This window comes from Schistocerca serialis, chromosome 9 (genome assembly GCF_023864345.2).
Source record: "Schistocerca serialis cubense isolate TAMUIC-IGC-003099 chromosome 9, iqSchSeri2.2, whole genome shotgun sequence".
In the NCBI taxonomy this organism is placed as follows: Eukaryota; Metazoa; Arthropoda; class Insecta; order Orthoptera; family Acrididae; genus Schistocerca; species Schistocerca serialis.
The window spans coordinates 107,741,153-107,760,245 of record NC_064646.1 but is presented as its reverse complement, the minus strand read 5'-3'; the positions used below and the strand labels follow the sequence as shown (position 1 = coordinate 107,760,245).

The 19,093-nt window shown below is 45.1% G+C and overlaps 1 protein-coding gene across 1 annotated transcript in view; it reads left to right on the top strand.

Moving 5' to 3' along the window:
• Positions 1-18,612, top strand: part of LOC126419403 (protein sidekick-2-like) — a 942,205-nt gene extending 923,593 nt beyond the window's left edge. Inside the window, exon 6 of the mRNA XM_050086592.1 lies at positions 18,419-18,612. Within this exon, the coding sequence (XP_049942549.1) occupies positions 18,419-18,612 (194 nt within the window). The remainder of the gene's footprint in view (positions 1-18,418) is intronic.
• Positions 18,613-19,093: the final 481 nt, after the last annotated feature.

The following is a 19,093-nucleotide window of genomic DNA, read 5'->3' as shown; positions in this document are numbered from 1 at the left end:
TTAATTCGATGTCTTCCTTTAATCTAACTTGGTGAGGATCGCAAACACTCGACCAGTACACAAAAATGAGTCGTACTGATGTTCTATTCGAGGTCTCCTTCGTATACGAGTTACACTCCCCTAACATTTTCCCAATATACTGAAGACCACCATTCCCCGTTATTAGGTGTCCGTTCCATTTCAATTTCGCTTTGCAGCGTTCCGCCTCGGTACTTAATCATCGTGATTGTGTTGAGCAGCACATTTCTGACGCAGTATTCGAAAACTGCGAGATTATTTTTCCTAATCAACTGCATTAACTTACTTTTTTGTACGAGAGGCATTCAATAAGTAGTGCAACACTTTTTTTCTGAAAGCAGATTTGTTTTATTCAGGATTCCAGTACACCATATTATGTCCCACTCATGTGGCTACAAAACTGTAGTTTTCCACATAATATTCGTTCAATGTGATAACCCTACACCGCCTTATTGGGAGGGCCTCTGTGCCCGAATGGTACCACTTTGCTGGTCTTGTTGCATCCCCATCGTCCGTCCCCGGTAGCTGAGTGGTAAGTGCGACAGAATATCGATCCTAATGGCCCGGGTTCGATTTCCACCTGGTCGGAGATTTTCTCCGCTCAGGGACTGGGTGTTGTGTTGGCCTAATCATCATCATTTCATCCCCATCGACGCGCAAGTCGCCGATGTGGCGTCAAATCGAAAGACTCGCTCCCGGCGAACGGTCTACCCTACGGGAGGCTCTATCCACACTATATTATTATTATTATTATTGTTATTATTATACCTCCCCATCATCCACGTACTGCATCCCGTCGAGTGCGTCCTTCACTGAGCAAAAAAAAAATGACAGTGGAACGTGCGATATATCCGGGCTGCAGGGAGGATGAGGAAGAACAGCCAACGAACGAAGCTCTTTGAGCTCCTGTCGGGTGCGCAGTCTTGTGTGACGCTTTGCTTTGTCAGGGAGACGTTCGGTTGCATTTTTGTTTCAATAAATACGCTGAAGTTACTTCTTCAGTTTCCTGACAGTAGCACAATACACTTTCGACTTTATCGTTGCATCATGGTGCAGCACATCAACCAGAATTACGGCTTCAGATTCCCAGAAGACCGTCGCCATGAGCTTACCTGCTGAGGTATCAGCTTTGAGCTTTTTCTGCGGAGGAGAGGTGGTGTGACGCCACTCCATTGATTCCCGTTTCAGTTCGAAGTGATGAACCCCTGTTTCATTGCGTGTGAAGATATCCGACAGCAATCCGTCGCGATCAGCCTAGTAACACGCAATAACTTGTGCAGAGATGGTCCTTTGTTGCTCTTTATGGTCTTCTGTAAGGTGGCGAGCCAACGGGCATACACCTCTGAGCTACACAACTGGTGGACGAGTGTATGAGCGCTACCAACAGTGACGTCCAGTTAAGCAGCAAGGTATTTGAATGTGATCCGTTGATCATCTCGAATGAGAGTGTCCGCACGTTCCAACATAGCAGGAGCCACAGCTGTGTGGGGCCGGCTGGCATTCAGTGGATGGGGCAGGTTTGCGCGACCTCGTTGCGATAGTGACAGGCGCCTCGCCCAACGACTCACCGTGCTTTTGTTCACTGACAGGTCTATGCAGTAATTCTGCGATGCTCTGGTTTTTCACCAAAGGGAACTCAATGACAGCTCCTGTTTTGAAAGAACCTCCGTTACAGACGCCATTTTGAAGGCTACGTGTGTGCGCCGCCAGCTATCGGAACTTCATGAAACTATACGGCCTGAAACGGGAATATTCCACGATTTCCCACAGCTAATACCGCATTTTTCAACGGAAATTGGCGAAGAAATGAAGTACTGCGTTACTTATTGAAAGCCCCTCGTACATTTAGAGCAAGCTGCTGTTCACCACATTACCTAGAAACGTTGTATAACTCATCTTGCATCCTTCTGCATCCACTCAAGGCTGACACCTTCCTTTACACCAAGGGCCAAACTGCTACTCACCCTGACCGTCGGATCGCTTGTGTAAACGGAGAATAACTGGAATCTCCGCCTTTCTCACCTTCATGCAATCTCTGTTGTTCAGTACTCTGTCCTCAGACTGACCACCGTTCTGTGTAGCTAGTTATGGTTTCAGCACAAGTGCTGTGTTTTATTTTACATCACATGCCGCACATGAAGGCTGCCTTTGGCTAAATATCGACTTTTCCTTAATTCTAATTACAGAATCCGTCACTATTTTGTTAGTCCTTTTCTCCTTGTTATTAGTTTTGTAATATCATGCCATCATGCCACCTTACCCAGGGACATGCTAACCAGGGACATGCTAATCAGGGACATGTTGCAAATATCCAAGATTCTGACGTCTTACACATTTGAATATTGTATAGGAAATTAATTTGAAATGCCGAAGGCCTATTAAAATTTACCACTGCTGCAAACTGGGGCAAGCTACTTTTATTTTCGCGTGCTGTGGTTTCAAGAGATGTGCAAGACAACATAGTAAAGTAACTGCAACCTCAGATATTCCAGAGGAACATAATGTACAGAAGTACAAGTATACAGCGTGACTTAAGCCGAAAGATGGGAGAAGCAGAATGGCACAGGTGAAAGTATCTTCTCCCGTAAAAAGACTCTACAGCTCACAGATTTTGATATGAAAATGAGGAACACGTTCGTGAATGGGCAGGTCTAGAGCAAGCATACGGTAATGTAGCACTACCGAAGAACAATAATATTTTAGGGGGTCTTCAGTCTTCTGTCTGGTTTGATGCGGGCCGCCACGAATTTCTCTCCTGTGCCAGACTCATCATCGCAGAGTAGTACTTGCAGCGAGGTTCTCAAATATTTGTTCGATGTACTCTAATCCCTGTGTCCCACTACCGTTTTTATGCTCTATAGCTCCATATAGTACCATGGATGCCTTAGCAGATATTCTATTATCTTGTCCCTGGTTCTTGGAGTGTTTTCACTATGTTATTTTACTTGCCAGAACCTCCTCATGCCTTACCTTAATAGTCCATCTGATTTTCATCATTCTTCTGTAGCGCCACATTTCAGAAGCTTCCATTCTCTTCTTTTGCAATTTTCCCACATATGGTTCACTACCATCCAACGCTGCGCTCCAAATTTGCTCGTCAAATTAACGCTGTGTTTGGTACCAGTAAGCTTTTCTTTGCCAGGAATATCCTCTTTCCCACTGCGAGTGTCCTTTTTATGTCCTCCTTGCTTCGTCTGTCATGGATTACTTCGCTTCCTAGGTAGCAGAATTCCTTAACTTCGTCTTTTTCGTGCTAACCAATTTTGATATTAAGCTTCTCGCTATTCCTCTTTTTGATGCTCGTCATTAGATTCCTCTTTCTTAGGTTTTCTTTCACTCCATATTCTATACTCATTGGACTGTTCATCCATTCAACGGATCCTGTAACTCTTCTTCATTTTTACTGACGACAGCAATGTCTTCACCAAATCCTATCGCTGATATTCTTCCACCCTGAATTTTAATCCCACTCTTAAACCTTTCTTTTATTTCCATCATTTCTTCTTCGATGTGTAGATACAATAGTAGGATCGAAAAACTGAACCGTAGTCTGACACTCTTTTTAACCCGAGCACTTCATTCTTGGTATTCTAACCTAATTATGTCCTCTTGCTTCTTGTACATAGTATATATAATCCGTAAATAGCCATTTCTCGCGTGATGCTTACGTGAGTGGATCGCGAAAAAGACCAAACAGCTGGTACAGCGGGACGTACCCTGTACGATGCACTTCAAAGTGGTTCGCAGATTATAGATATAGATATAGGTAACTTACTCCTATTTTTCTCAGCATATCGAACATTTTACACCATTTACATTGCGAACTCTTTTTCTAGGTTGACTACTGTGAACTTGCCTTGACTTTTCTCCAGTCTTGCTTACATTATCAGAAATAACGTCAGAACTCCCTCTCTGGTGCTTTTACCTTTCCAAAAATAAGACTGATCGCCATCCAAGAGTTCCTCGACTTCGTTTTTCATTCTTCTATATATTATTATTCTCAGTAGTTAGGATACATGAGCTATTAAACTGATTGCGGTCTAGTTCACACATTTATCTGATCTTCCCACATTCAGGATTGTGTGAATGCGTTTTTTCTGAAATTCTTATCATATGTCTCCAGTATTACAGATTCTACACACCTTTTTGAACAGTTGTTTCATTGCCATTCCCATCAGTCGTTTTAGGAATTCCGACTCTATTACTGGATCACCCATGTCTTCCACATAGACCCCAATTTCTTCTTCTATTACGTCATCAGAGGGGACCTCCACCTCATACAGGCCTTCAGTGCACTACCAGCACCTATCCATTCGCTCCTCTGCGTTGAACAATGAGATTCCCATTTCGCTCTTTATGTTACTGACCTTGTTTTTGATTTCTTTGGTCGAGCATTTGAAGCATCTCTTATGTTACCTTCCATGTACCTATATTTGTCTGTTAAATTTTGCGATAACCCTTTTTAGAGGTTCCGAACCTTCTCTAAGTGAACTGCGTACTGTTGTATTCCTCGTCGCTGTATCCATTTCCGTAAAGAACTTAAAACGTGAATCATCATTACACTGCACTTCAATATCCCACTTTCTTCCATCTTCATTCTTGCGGATGATTATCTTTAACTTCAGTGTCGTCTTCGTTGTCGCTATATTGCGATATGGGTCTACTTGTGTTCCTCAATATGATTAAAATTCAAATGACTAATTTCAGAATCTGTATCTGGCCACTACGTAATAAAATAAAGACACAAAATGTAGCAACACACTTAGTATGTACCTACATGTTTAGTTTGACATTGATACTACACCAGAATATTTTGTGATCTGAAGATGACAGTAACCGAAACCGGTAACAGTCAAGTGTAGAAGTTTCTGTGATCAAGAGGGACCTGTAAAATAAAGGGATTAATGATACCACTCCGTTCCCTGGGGTGTTGTTTCCAACACATTTCAAGGTCAAAGACGACTGTTCGCTGCATGATGATCAACAGGAAGATCTTTCACACTGCAGACACGCTCGAGTGTTTCGACGCTTCTCTAAGGAGACTGTTAGGCGTTTCACAATCTAACGTGATCGCAGCCGTTTGGAGCGCAGTACGACAGCAGTGTTTGCTGTGGTATAAAGGGTGGAACCACTAAAGACCGGTCAAAGTCATTCAACGAAATCGAAACAAGTTTCGAAGCAGCAAAAGTGTTCCTATGCTTTTGCAGTACTCCCGTTTCACGTCCTCCTTTGGCGTAATAATGGAGGGGTGCGACATTACCATCACCGCACATAAAAGGGAAAACGGTCCCCCTATGACCGCCCAGTTCGATAAAAGCCTCGATGTTACCCACCCACATTTATTGAGTATTTTAAAAACATGCCTTTTACAGAGAAAACGTCCGAAATACTCCCAAGTGAGGGCAAGAAGCCAACTCAGCTCAGAGGTGTATCAAGTGGTTGCCTACCTGCAGGTATCTTGGGCTTCTTCGCAGATTTTCTCTGTGAAGGTACATTTTCAAAATTATCAATAATTTTTCCGACGAATCCATTGTTCAGTGCTCGCTTGTAACGGAAGGCAGACTGGGGGATAGCATTACGGCAGGGACCACTATTACCTGATACCAAACCCTTGCGTAAACGCTCATACCAAAGTACCTGCTGGTAAACCTCTCCGCCCAGAATGGCACGGTGCTTGTACCGGACATAATCAGAATACACAATTATGTCGTGGGAAGCTGGATTAGGATAATAAAACATAGATGCAATGATTGAAAAACAGAAAAAGAACCGCATAGCTCTCGATTTTAACTTCCGTCACACGCAGAAAGGTAGAGGCATCAGAATCAGGAAACAACACATCTAGATAACACAAACGTATGAAATGAATATGACGGATCATTTTCAACGTCTTTAGTTAGTGAGAATCGACAGTGTCTGAAATTATTTGCATGGACTGCACAGTTGTGTGGAGCAAGGGCAATGCTTGCAGCTGCTGGTGGTGGTGGTCTAGTGCTAAGTAAGTGCCCTTAATGGAGGGAAGCCGCTCCGGCATCCGTAATCCGGTTTAAGTCGCCTGGCGAGTTTGCTCAGGAGCAGCGAAGGACAAGCCACAATTTAGACCCGGCGGGCGGCTGACGGCGTTTAGGAGCACCACGCCTGGCCGACCCAAATCTTCTTAAGGGATGAACACAGTCGGTTCTTTCCGCCCGCGACGAGAAGTCTGGCGGCGCCGAACGCTGCCGACAGTTTGGCGGTTACTATCACGTTCGCTCGGCCATCTCTTTCGTGTTAGTTCACAGTAACATGTCACGTTTCAGAGTTCCTTTCACTTGTTTATCTGGGAATTTTCTTCTACCTTATATCTGTTTTGTTTGATATAACTGCGTCATCCTACCTTTTCCCATCTTCAGCTAATCCGATTATATCTACGTAACTGCTACAAACAACACACTCTGTTTCCCATATCCCTGTCTTCGTCTGTTGCTGTTGTTGTGTATTCAGTTCAAAGACCGTTTTGATGCTTCTCTCCATGCTACTCTCTCCTGTACACACCTCTTCAACCCCGGATAACTACTGCATCCTTCTGCTTACTGTATTAATCTCTTTGTCTCCCTCTACTATCCCCCTTCTAACCCTCCATCCCCTCTCCCCTCCCTCCCCCTCCCCAGACAAACAACTCATTCCAGTATTAAATCGGTGTGTCTTATCAACTGATCCCTCCTCTTAGTCAAGTTTTGCCACAAATTCCTTGTCTCCCCACTTCTGTTCAGTACCTTCTCTGTAGCACGATTCTTCAAAAGCATCTACTCTCTTCTTGTCTAAACTGCTTATCGTGAATGTTTCACTTCCATACATGGCTACACTCCAGACAAATACCTTCAGAAAAGAGTTCATAACAACCGAATCTATATTAGATGTAACAAATTCCTTTAGTGTCAGATAGCTTTTCTTATCATTGCCAGTCTACAATTTACAACGTTCCTAATTCAGCCATCATCAGTTATTTTGCTTCCCAAATAGCAAAACTCATCTACTACCATGTGTTTCGTTTCCTAATCTAATCCCTTTGCCATCATCTGATTTAATTCGATCACATTCAAATTTCCTTCTTTTGCTTTTGTTGATTTGCATCTTATATCTTCCTTTCAAAACCCTGCCTATTCCGTTCAACTGCTCTTTCCAGTCCTTTGCTGTCTCTCATAGAATTGTAATATCATCGGCAATTTTTAAGTTTTTATTCCTTCCCACTGTACTTTAATTCCTACTCCAACTTTCTCTTTGGTTTCATTCACTGTTTGTTCAAAGTGCCGATTGAATAACATTAGGGATAGGCTACAACCGTGTCTCAATTCTTTCTCGATTACTGCTTCTCTCTCATGCCCCTCGAGACTTGTAACTGTCGTCTGGTTTCCGTAGAGTTGTAAACATCCTATTGTTCCCTGTATTTTAGCCCTGCTATCTTCAGAATTACAGAGAGAGCATTCAAATCAATACTGTCAAAAGCTTTCTGTAAGTCTACAAATGCTACAAATATAGGTTTGCATTTTCTTAACTTGACTTCTAAGATAAGTTGTAGCGTCAGTATTGCTTCTCATGTTACTATATTTTCCTAAATCCAAACTGATCTTCCCAGAAGTCGGCTTCTACCAGATTTTCTATTCTTCTGTAAAGAAATCGTGTTAATATATTGCAACCTTAACCCATTAAACTGATAGTTCGAGAATATTGAGACCTATCGGCACCTGCTTTCTCTGGCATTGGAATTATTACATTCTTCTTGAATTCTGAGGATAATTCAGCTGTCTCATATACCCTGCACACGAGGACGAACAGTTTTGTCATGGGTGGCTCTCCCAAGGCTGTCAGTAGTTCTGACGGAATCTCGTCTACTCCAAGTCCCTGTTTCGACTTAGGTCCAGACTGTAGCGCCTAGAACCGCTCGGCCACTCCCGCCGGCTGATAATAGCATCTTCGTCACCTTGAAGGCATTCTTCACTATCATCAGCACACCAAGTCCAGTCTCAAACGTAACTAACGCTCACGACTAGCGTGAATTTAAGGCAAATGTTATGTGTATCCTCATTGTGTAGCTACTGCCGCCATTGTCACGAGACCGGAGTGAAATCCGAAGAGACATCGTGTTTCAGATATACCCTACTTGCCATGAAAATTGCTACATCACAAGATGACGTGCTACAGACGCGAAATTTAATCGACAGGAAGAAGATGCTGTGATATGCAAATGATTAGATATTCAGAGCATTCACACAAGCTTGGCGCCGGTGGCGACACCTACAACGTGCTGACATGAGGAAAGTTTCCAACCGATTTCTCATACACAAACAGCTGTCGACCGGCGTTGCCTGGTGAAACGTTGTTGTGATGCCTCGTGTAAGGACGAGAAATGCGTACAATCACGTTTCTCACTTTGATAAACTTTGGATTGTAGCCTATCGCGATTGCGGTTTATCGTATCGCGACATTGCTGCTCGCGGTGGTCGAGATCCAATGACTGGTTGCAGAATATGGAATCGGAGGGTTCAGGAGGGTGATACGGAACGCCATGCTGGATCCCAACGGCCTCGTATCACTAGCAGCCGAGATGACAGGCACCTTATCCCCATGGCTCTAACGGATCATGCAGCTACGTCTCGACCCCTGAGTCTACAGATGGGGACGTTTCCAAGACAACAACCCTCTGCACGAACAGTTCGACAACGTTTGCAGCACTATGGGCTATCAGCTCGGCGACCATGGCAGCGGTTACCCTTGACACTGCTTCACAGACAGGAGCGCCTGCGGTGGTGCACTCAACGACGAACGTGGGTGAACGAATGGTAAAACGTAATTTTTTCGGATGAATACAGGTTCTGTTTACAGCATCATGAAGGTCGCATCCGTGTTTGGCGACAACGCGGTGAACGCACATTGGAAGCGTGTATTCGTCATCGCCATACTGGCGTATCACCCAGCGTGATGGTATGGGGTGCCATTGGTTACACGTCTCGGTCACCTCTTGTTCGCATTGACGGCACTCTGAACAGTGGACGTTACATTTCAGATGTGTTACGGCCCGTGGCTGTACCCTTCATTTGATCTCTGCGAAACCCTACATTTCAGCAGGATAATGCACGACCGCGTGTTGCAGGTCCTGTACGGGCCTTTCTGAATATAGAAAATGTTCGACTGCTGTCCTGGCCAGCACGTTCTCCAGATCTCTCACCAACTGAAAACGTCTGGTCAATGGTGGCCGAGCAATTGGCTCGTCACAATGCGCGAGTCACTACTCTTGATGTACTGTGGTATCGTGTTGAAGCTACATGGGCAGCGGTAACTGTACAAGCCATCCAAGCTCTGACTCACTGCCCAGGCGTATCAAGGCCGTTATTACGGCCAGAGGTGGTTGTTCTGGGTTCTGATTTCTCGGGATCTATGCACCCAAATTGCGTGAAAATGTAAATACATGTCAGTTCTAGTATAATATATTTGTCCAATGAAAATCCGTTTATCATCTGCATTTCTTCTTGGTATAGCAATCTTAATGGCCAGTCGTGTATTTATGCATGCAGGGAAAACGGAAAAATGTTATCCACTAAGTCACAATGTGGACGAAAGTGTGTTCTGTGTGGTGGACGGTCATTGAAGAGGATCGTGACGTAAAATAAGAATGCGACAGCTGCAAAAGGCACTGGAGAACTGAACGTCGCCCTGGCGAACCACGACAGCACCACGACAACAAGAGGACATCTTCATAAGCTGGGAAATGAAGTGCGAGCTAGAATCCCAGAACAACCTACTAGTGATGCAAGTATCCATAACAGGAAACCATGGTGCCGAAACCATATATCCTGGGCTGTGGAGCTCTGGAAGAACGTAATTTGGTCCGATGAGTCTTGTTTCGCACTGTTTCCAAATTCTGGCCCCGTTTACGTACCACGATTGAAACATGGCGGGGCTTTCGGCAGACGTACCGTGGTATTCCGTAGGAATATGGTTACTCTGCGTTTAGCATTACTGCCTATGACTATACGACCATTCTGGTGGTTCACGTCTGTCACATGGTACAAGAATTGTTCCTCAATTTCGATAATGTATTCCAAGACGACATAGTTCTAGTTCACACAACCCGTACAGTCTAGAACTGGATGGCCTGTCACACGTCCCCTGGCCACAACAGTCATCATATCTTAATGTCATTGAGCGTGCGTTGTCTAGTTTGGAGAGAATGGTGTTTGATAGGTATCCCCCTCCATCATCGTTACCTGAAGTTGCCACTATTTTACTAGAATTATTATATAAGCTTCCTGTAAAAACCATACGGGGCCTGTATTTATCAATTCCGTGACGTCTGGATGCTGCTTTGATTGCCTGCTTCTTGTTAGGCATGGTAATGCGTTGTAGTTTTAGTGTCTTCATACTTTTGTCGAACCCCTATACTCCCAAGCAGTCCCTCTCAGAACACATCAGATACAGCATTACACTCTATTAGTAGTGATTATAGCTTACGAATCTGTCACTTAAACGTTGAGCCGATCTCACCAGTAAAGCATGATTGTTTCACAGCTAAAGACGCGGTATGCTGAAGAGACAATGAGACAATGCATAGGACGATGCAGGTCTGTAGAGGAGAGGAAAAATTTATGGCTACTTTACGGATGGAGCATTTAATTATGAGCATTATGGAATTTATACATTTTCAAGTCTCAGCATACTGGAAGCAGGTAGGATTTCAGGCTTTCAGGAAGGAGTTTGTAGCACAATTTATTCGGAATTGAAGAGAAGGTTTGTTCATTGTTGGATTGGGGGGGGGGGGGTGCCGTAGCCAGGGAATATTTCCTGGCCTGGTAAGGGAAAGCCGTTCACGTTGCCGTACAACACCACTTGGGGTGTATGGAGATGTGAGGAAGGTGCGTTGTGGCGACGGGGATTTCATGCATGTTGGGGGTTCCAGCGTTGGGTCGAGATCAGATTTTACGGGAGACATAATACTGGTACAACGTTCAATGTGTTGGGAACCTTAGCAACTTGCATCCGATGGATGGAAAGATCAGAGATTTGTTCAACCATGCTGCTGTGAGAGACTCTGACGACGCATTCATTGTTCTTGTAGAAGGTGTGAAAATGGGTCCTGATTTGCCGGCTAGCGTAGTTTAAAAACGGAGCTCCCAACTATGCCAACTCGCTGCCTTGAACAATGTCGAATGCTTCGAACTATTCTCCTGCTGTAGGCATAGTCTCCCTTGTGGTCACAGCTATGATGGTCAAGTGTGGCTGAAATTAAGTACAGGGGGGACATTCAACTGTGCTGAAATAAGATTCGACTACTGACTGAAACTGATTGACAAGGTGTTGCAAAATCTTTGAACCAAACGTCTGGAGGTGACAGATCACGCCATGGGGGACTACTATTGTTGGAGACAAAGGGTTCGCCATGCTTCCCGGCGGCGCTAGGCGTCCTATAGTATTCACCGGCCCTGGGACGAAGAGATTTCATCGAACTAGCAGGATCTACTAACTACCATTGTTAACGGTGTTTTATCTAAGTGCATATCGTTCATCCATCGGGACACGCTGATCAAATGTTGCAGATTCTTCTGAATAAGTCAGTATTGTCGAAAACAAACCCATCGACGGAATACAATTGCAATGGCGGTTGAGCTAGAATTTCGAGAGAGCTGAACAAAGAGATGTACGAAGTTCGCGAACTGACACCACAGATCCGCTTAACGGCTCTTTTCTGGACTAAGAATATTCTTATTGATTGCGCAGCGCGGCCCCAAAACATTATAACACTAAACGAGACAACAGCGTGAAAGTAATCGAATTACACCAGCCTTCACCATTCAGTGTCATCGTGGAGATCATTCTTATAGTGAATATAGCGGCATTCAGTTTCTGCACAAGAAGTTTGAACGACCAACTAGCGGAAACAACATTCCGTGTACACTCTGACTTAATAGTTTAAAATGGTCTACTTTACAGCTCGCTTGACCACCTTGAGACAATAAAACATCGCCCTACAAGAGTTCCGTGTCACAAACGTGTTTTTTGCAGATAAGCGTTAATCTGTTGTCTGATCGCAGCGTGCATTTGTAACGGACAATCCTGTCACTACATTACTGATATTGCGCTCCATATCTTTTGCGATAACTCTTGTGTCATCAGTGAAATGAAAATATTTCGAGAGATCTGGCAGATCATTGATATACACTGCTCTACAAAAAGAAGTGACTCACTTAGAAGAAGGAGAGGAAACGAAATAAAATATCACTGTGTGAGACGTTAAGTGATGCTTTTTCAGTGATTACAAGCCAATTTACAAGGCACTCATCAGTAGAAGGTCAATAGTCAGTACGACATTGCACGCTTCTGGTCTCGGTGTGTGCGTTTAATCGATTGAGAAGGGCGTCACAAAGCCATCGTCTCATCTTAAAAGGCGAACTGGCTAACAAGTGTTGTAACTGGTCCCTTATATCCTAAACACTGGAACTCGGTCGCGGTTGATATCCGAGCTGGTACCACGCATACTCAGTCGTGGACAGACCTGTGTACTTCAACATCATCTTAACATCACGCATAGAGATCGCAGAAATATGTAAGATGTCTTGACAAGCATTGTTCTGTTGAAAGATGGCTTCACGATATTGTTGCATAAGATGTAACACCTGAGGATGCAGGGTAGTCGTGATGCACTATTATACTGACAGAGTTCAAATGGTTCAAATAGCTTTCAGCACTATGGGACTTAACATCTGAGGTCATCAATCCTCTAGACTTAGAACTACTTAAACCTAACTAATCTAATGACATCACACACATCCATGCCCGAGGCAGGATTCGAATTTACGACCGTAGCAGCACCGAGGTTCCGGACTGAAGGGCCTAGAGCCTCTCGGGCACAGGGGCCGGCTCACAGAGTTCCCTCAATAATTAACAGCTGTGACTTCAAGTCGTATGCGATGGGTCCCTACACCATGACGTCAGAAGTAACACCGCTGAGCCTCTGTAAAACCTTGGAAGAACGGAAATGCTCCCCATCTCGCCGCCAAAGTCACCGACGATTGTCAACCAGAGTAGTGCAGAACCGCGATCCATCGCGACGCCATTCACACCAATTAAAGCTTCCGAGCCATGCCACCATTATCAAAATAGCCGTTTGTGTTACGGTTTTTACGAGACCTTACGCATAGGTATGGTGCTGGATGTTACAGAATAATGTGGGGAATCCATTATATATTCTCGTATAGCAGACGCACATGTCAAGGGATTGTAAAGTGTTTGGCGCACAATGCGGCGATCTAGCTTTGTGGAGATCAGATGTGGCCTTCCAGGAACTTGACGACTAGTATGCCTCCCTTTCATTCACATGCAGTCCAGCATCGGCCACTGTCACATCTGAATGCTCCAGAAATCTGCATTTTGACCTTTCGACCAGCCAGCCTAACAGAGAGCTACATTTAGTCCCCTTACAAAGTCTATCAAGTGCTGATAACGCTGTCTCACATGTGGGTGAGTCACCTCTATGTTCCCCACGAGATCACTCTACACGTGACACTGTTCACGTCCGTTATATATCCTAAGACCCCTGGGAATAACACTAAACATGAAAAACACTAACGTACAGTATGGGCTTTCTACCTGTTACATAGAACTGCAACTCCAGTAATTTTTGTCCCCACCAATAGCTTGTACAAGTATGAAGTTACGCTGACATCTAATCATGTCTATGTCACAAAATATCAAGGGTGATTCAGCTCTCCCTAACTGTGTGTCTGATGCAATCACCGACGATTTCAAGAACAACTCGCGATGTTTCCGTATTCTCTAGCTCACCACGTGTCAACTATTAGACTTACAGAAAAAGTAAACAGGACTTTTCTGTAGAAACTTTAATGTTGTTAAATTTTGTACTGGGATACATTTTCGTTGGAGGCCGTAGTTTTTGAGTTACCCAAGAAAAACGCGTTTGAAGGTAATTTTTGCACATTTTTCATGAGTAATTCGAAAACTGAGGTCTCTACCGAAGAAGTGTCCCAGTAAAACATTAACTGCATTAAATTTCATAAAAAATGTCCTCTTCATTTTTTCTCCAGGACTAATACACTGAAGAGCCAAAGAAACTGGTACACTTGCCTAATGCCTTGTAGGGCCCTGCGAGCACGCAGAAGTGCTGCAACACGACGTCGCATCGACTCCGCTAACGTCGGAAGTAATGCTGGAGGAAACTGACACCATGAATCCTGCAGGGCTGTCCATAAATCCGTAAGAGGACGAGGGGGTGGAGATTGCTTCTGGACAGCATGTGGCAAGGCTTTCCAGATATACTCAACAATGTTCATTTATGGAAAGCTTGGTGGGCAGAGGAAGTGTTTAAACTCAATAGAGTGTTCCCGGAGCCACTCTGTAGCAATTATGGACTTGTGGGATGTCGCATTGTCCTTCTGGAATTGTCCAAGTTCATCGGAAAGCGCAATGCACATGAATGGATGCAGGTGATCAGACAGGATGCTTACGTACGTGTCACCTTCCAGAGTCGTATCTAGACGTTTCAGGGGTCCCATATCATTGTAACAGCACACTCCCCACACCATCACAGAGCTTCCACCTGCTTTAACAGTGCCCTGCTAACATGCAGGTTCCATGAATTCATGACGCTTCTCCATATCCGCACGCATCAATCCACTATGTACAATTTGCAACAAGACTCGTCCAACCAGGCAACTTGTTTCCAGTCTTCAACAGTCCATTGTCAGTGCTAACGGGCCCAGGAAAGGCATAAAGCTTTGTGCCATACAGTGTTCAAGGGTAGACAAATGGGCCTTTAGCTCCGAAGCCCATATCGATGATTTTTCGTTGAATGGTTCGCACGTTGACACTTGATGATGGCCCGGCATTGAAATCTGCAGCAATTTGAGGAAGAGATGCTCTTCTGTCACGTTGAACAATTCTCTTCTGCCTATGTTGGTCCCTGTCTTGCAGAATCTTTTTCCGTCTACAGCGCTGTCGGAGAATTGATGTTTTACGGCATTTATGATATTCATGGTACACTCGTGAAACCATCGCACGGGGAAGTTCCTTCTTCATGGCTTCCTCGGACATGCTATGTCACATCGCTGGTGCGATGACGATAAAAGCACTTGCAACCACACTTAAATCTTGATAACCTGCCGTTGTAGCAGCAGTAACCGATGTAACAGCTTCGCCAGACACTTGTTGTCTTAATTGCGTAGGCTTCCGCGGCCAGAGTCAGTCGACATAAAAGTTTTCTGGGTATAAATCAGCGTCGAAGTGTACAGGGCACAGAGTATATCGCAAGCCTGCACATACAGACAGGTATCTGCACGCCCAATCCTACCACCACCCAGCGCAGAAGAACTCTGTCATCCATTCTTTGGCAATCCGTGCACAGTGCCTAAGTGATGCTTAAAACATCACACCTGAACTTAAAAGGTTACGCACAACGTTTCTAGCCAATGGCTACAGGCATAAGTCGATAAACACAGCCTTGTTGACGAACACAAGCAAGAAAGATAAACAAGAAATAGACAAACTGCAGCCAACAGTGCGCTTACCTTATATGAAAAACGTTACTGACCGTATAGGCAAACACCTTCGCCGCGTTGGGTTGCAGCCTGTCTTCTATTGTGGCCGTATGATCCAGGACGTGCTAGGCTCCACTAAGGACAAGGTGGATGCATTACACACTGCAGGAGTTTACAAGGCGGAATGCGAATGTGGAGAGGCATACATCGACGAGACTGGTAGGGCAATAGCAACGCGCATTCGGGAACACGAGAGTTACATTCGTCTAGGGCAACACAACAAATCCACAATGGCAGAACACCAGCAAGACTGCAGAAAATAAATAAAATTCAGCGAAGCCTGTGTTTTGGCCAAGCAGCCAATTATGACGAAACACAAAATCAGAGAGGCCATCGAAATACTTAAACACCCTAACAACATGAACAGGGAGGATGGACTCAGGCTTTCCCTATCTTGGCTGCCAGCAATCAGAGCCCAACAGACCACACTGTCAACACGAGGCACGAGCACTACCGGCGAGTAACTGCCGCCGCGCGGCCGATGTCCAGCAGTTGGTAAACAGCAGCAAACTTTTCAATCGACGGTGACCACCAATCACGGTACATAACACAAGAGCCAATAGACAACAGGGGTCACGTTCTCCCTCCATCACAATAACCTATTCAAATAAAGTTCCATCTCCTTATTCCTTAAGTGACCAACTAACTACCTTTTTAAAATTATGACGTAATGGCATGCGCAGTGAACACTAACAACAAAATAATAAGGACACTGCATAGCTAGAACGCACCATTAGACCCAGAAAAAGACCGCTGCAATCGTGGCCGAAACGTTGGTTTTTCTCCAGGAGCAACAGTTTTTACATTATGACGCGGTACTGTACCCAGAAAACTTTTGTGACGACTTGTTGTCTTATATAGGGTGTTACAAAAAGGTACGGCCAAACTTTCAGGAAGCATTCCTCACACACAAATAAAGAAAAGATGTTATGTGGACATGTGTCCGGAAACGTTTAATTTCCATGTTAGAGCTCATTTTAGTTTTCTCAGTATGTACTGTACTTCCTCGATTCACCGCCAGTTGGCCCAATTGAAGGAAGGTAATGTTGACGCTGGTGCTTGTGTTGACATGCGACTCATTGCTCTACATTGCTAGCATCAAGCACATCAGTACGTAGCATCAACAGGTTAGTGTTCATCACGAACGTGGTTTTGCAGTCAGTGCAATGTTTACAAATACGGGGTTGGCAGATGCCCATTTGATGTATGGATTAGCACGGGGCAATAGCCGTGGTGCGGTACGTTTGTATCGAGACAGATTTCCAGAACGAAGGTGTCCGGACTGGAAGACGCTCGAAGCAATTGATCGGCGTCTTAGGGAGCACGAAACATTCCAGCCTCTGACTCGCGACTGGGGAAGACCTAGAACGACGAGGACACCTGCAATGGACGAGGCAATTCTTCGTGCACTTGACGATAACCCTAGTGTCAGCGTCAGAGAAGTTGCTGCTGTACAAGGTAACGTTGACCACGTCTCTGTATGGAGAGTGCTACGGGAGAACCAGTTGTTTCCGTACCATGTACAGCGTGTACAGGCACTATAAGCAGCTGATTGGCCTCCACGGGTACATTTTGAAAATGGTTCATCCAACAATATGTCAATCCTCATTTCAGTGCAAATGTTCTCTTTACGGATGAGGCTTCATTCCAACGTGATCAAATTGTAAATTTTCACAATCAACATGTGTGGGCTGACGAGAATCCGCACGCAATTGTGCAATCACGACATCAACACAGATTTTCTGTGAACGTTTGGGCAGGCATTGTTGGTGATGTCTTGATTGGGCCCCATGTTCTTCCACCTACGCTCAATGGAGCACGTTATCATGATTTCATACGAGTTACTCTACCTGTGCTGCTAGAACATGTGCCTTTACAAGTACGACACAACATGTGGTTGATGCACGATGGAGCTCCTGCACATTTCAGTCGAAGTGTTCGTACGCTTCTCAACAACAGATTCGATGGATTGGTAGAGGCGGACCAATTCCATGGCCTCCACGCTCTCCTGACCTCATCCCTCTTGACTTCATTTATGGGGGCATTTTAAAGCTCTTGTCTACGCAACCCCGGTACCAAATGTAGACAGTCTTCGTGCTCGTATTGTGGACGGCTGTGATACAATACGCCATTCTCCAGGGCTACATCAGCGCATCAGGGATTCCATGCGACGGAGGGTGGATGCATGTATCCTCGCTAACGGAGGACATTTTGAACATTTCCTGTAACAAAGTGTTTTAAGTCACGCTGGTACGTTCTGTTGCTGTGTGTTTCCATTCCATGATTAATGTGATTTTAAGAGAAGTAATAAAATGAGCTCTAACATGGAAAGTAAGCGTTTCCGGACACATGTCCACATAACATATTTTCTTTCTTTGTCTGTGAGGAATGTATCCTGAAAGTTTGGCCGTACCTTTTTGTAACACACTGTATTGGCATTATCTTCCGCAGCGCCGTATTCTGCCTGTTAACATATGAATGCACGTAACAGTTTCTTTGGCGCTTCAGTGTAGTTTGCTCATAGCAAGTGAGAAAATATGAAAGTCGTGCATGTACTATTTGAAGGTGTTGCGGGCTGCATAACGCATAGGTATGGGCTACTGAATCACCTTGCACCTGAAGAAAAGCAATGAACCCACAGCTGAACCTTGAGGGGACCTTCCACTTTACCTGACGTCAGTCAGATTCTAACTCTATTCCTGTTTAATTTGTGGAAGATGTCAAATCAATCTTCTTGGTGATAATCCGATTCAAACCTCTTTTCTGGTTATCTTGTGGGTCATAATGTGAATGTGTTTGGTGGTGGTCCGTTGCAGGGGAGCACCCGGCGGCGATGCAGCGCGGCAAGAATTCGGCGGTGCCGGCGGGCAGCTGGTGGGGGCACGTGTGGTGCCGCCTGGCGCTGGCGGCGCTCGCCGCCTTCTCCGGCCTGCACGGCGCGCCCTGCCCCTGCCACGCCGCGGCTCTGCTGCCCGCGCTACTCGCCGCGGTCGCCTGGGCCTCCGCGTAGTCCAGCCCGCCGGCCAACACCTGCTTGCGGTGACTCCCAGCCGTCGGCGCGGCCGCGGCAGCTCCGGATCCACTGGACTGGAGAGGCTCCGACTGCTGCGGTCTGCGAGGCGACCCACTCGAGTGCACTTCTGACGTTGCGGGCTCCGTTATACCAGTTCGAATCACTCGTGGATAGTAGACGTTACGAACAGCTCCTCAGCAGCTGAAAGAAGTAATCCATACGAAAGAGCGATAACGTTGTCGATGACGTTGTTTACTACTGAATCAAAGGAATTGCCAGGACTATACAGATCACTCGTTAAATCGACAGGTCGCACTATTTTCAGATACACTGAAGACACAGAAACAAAGTTTTCCATAAATTAAGAAATCATTACTACGTGCTGGAATCACAGCAACTGTAACTGATATGAAAATAATCTGTAATAGTCCAAATCGTGCTATACTTTAATTCAACTGGAGGCAGTTGGTTCCAGTTA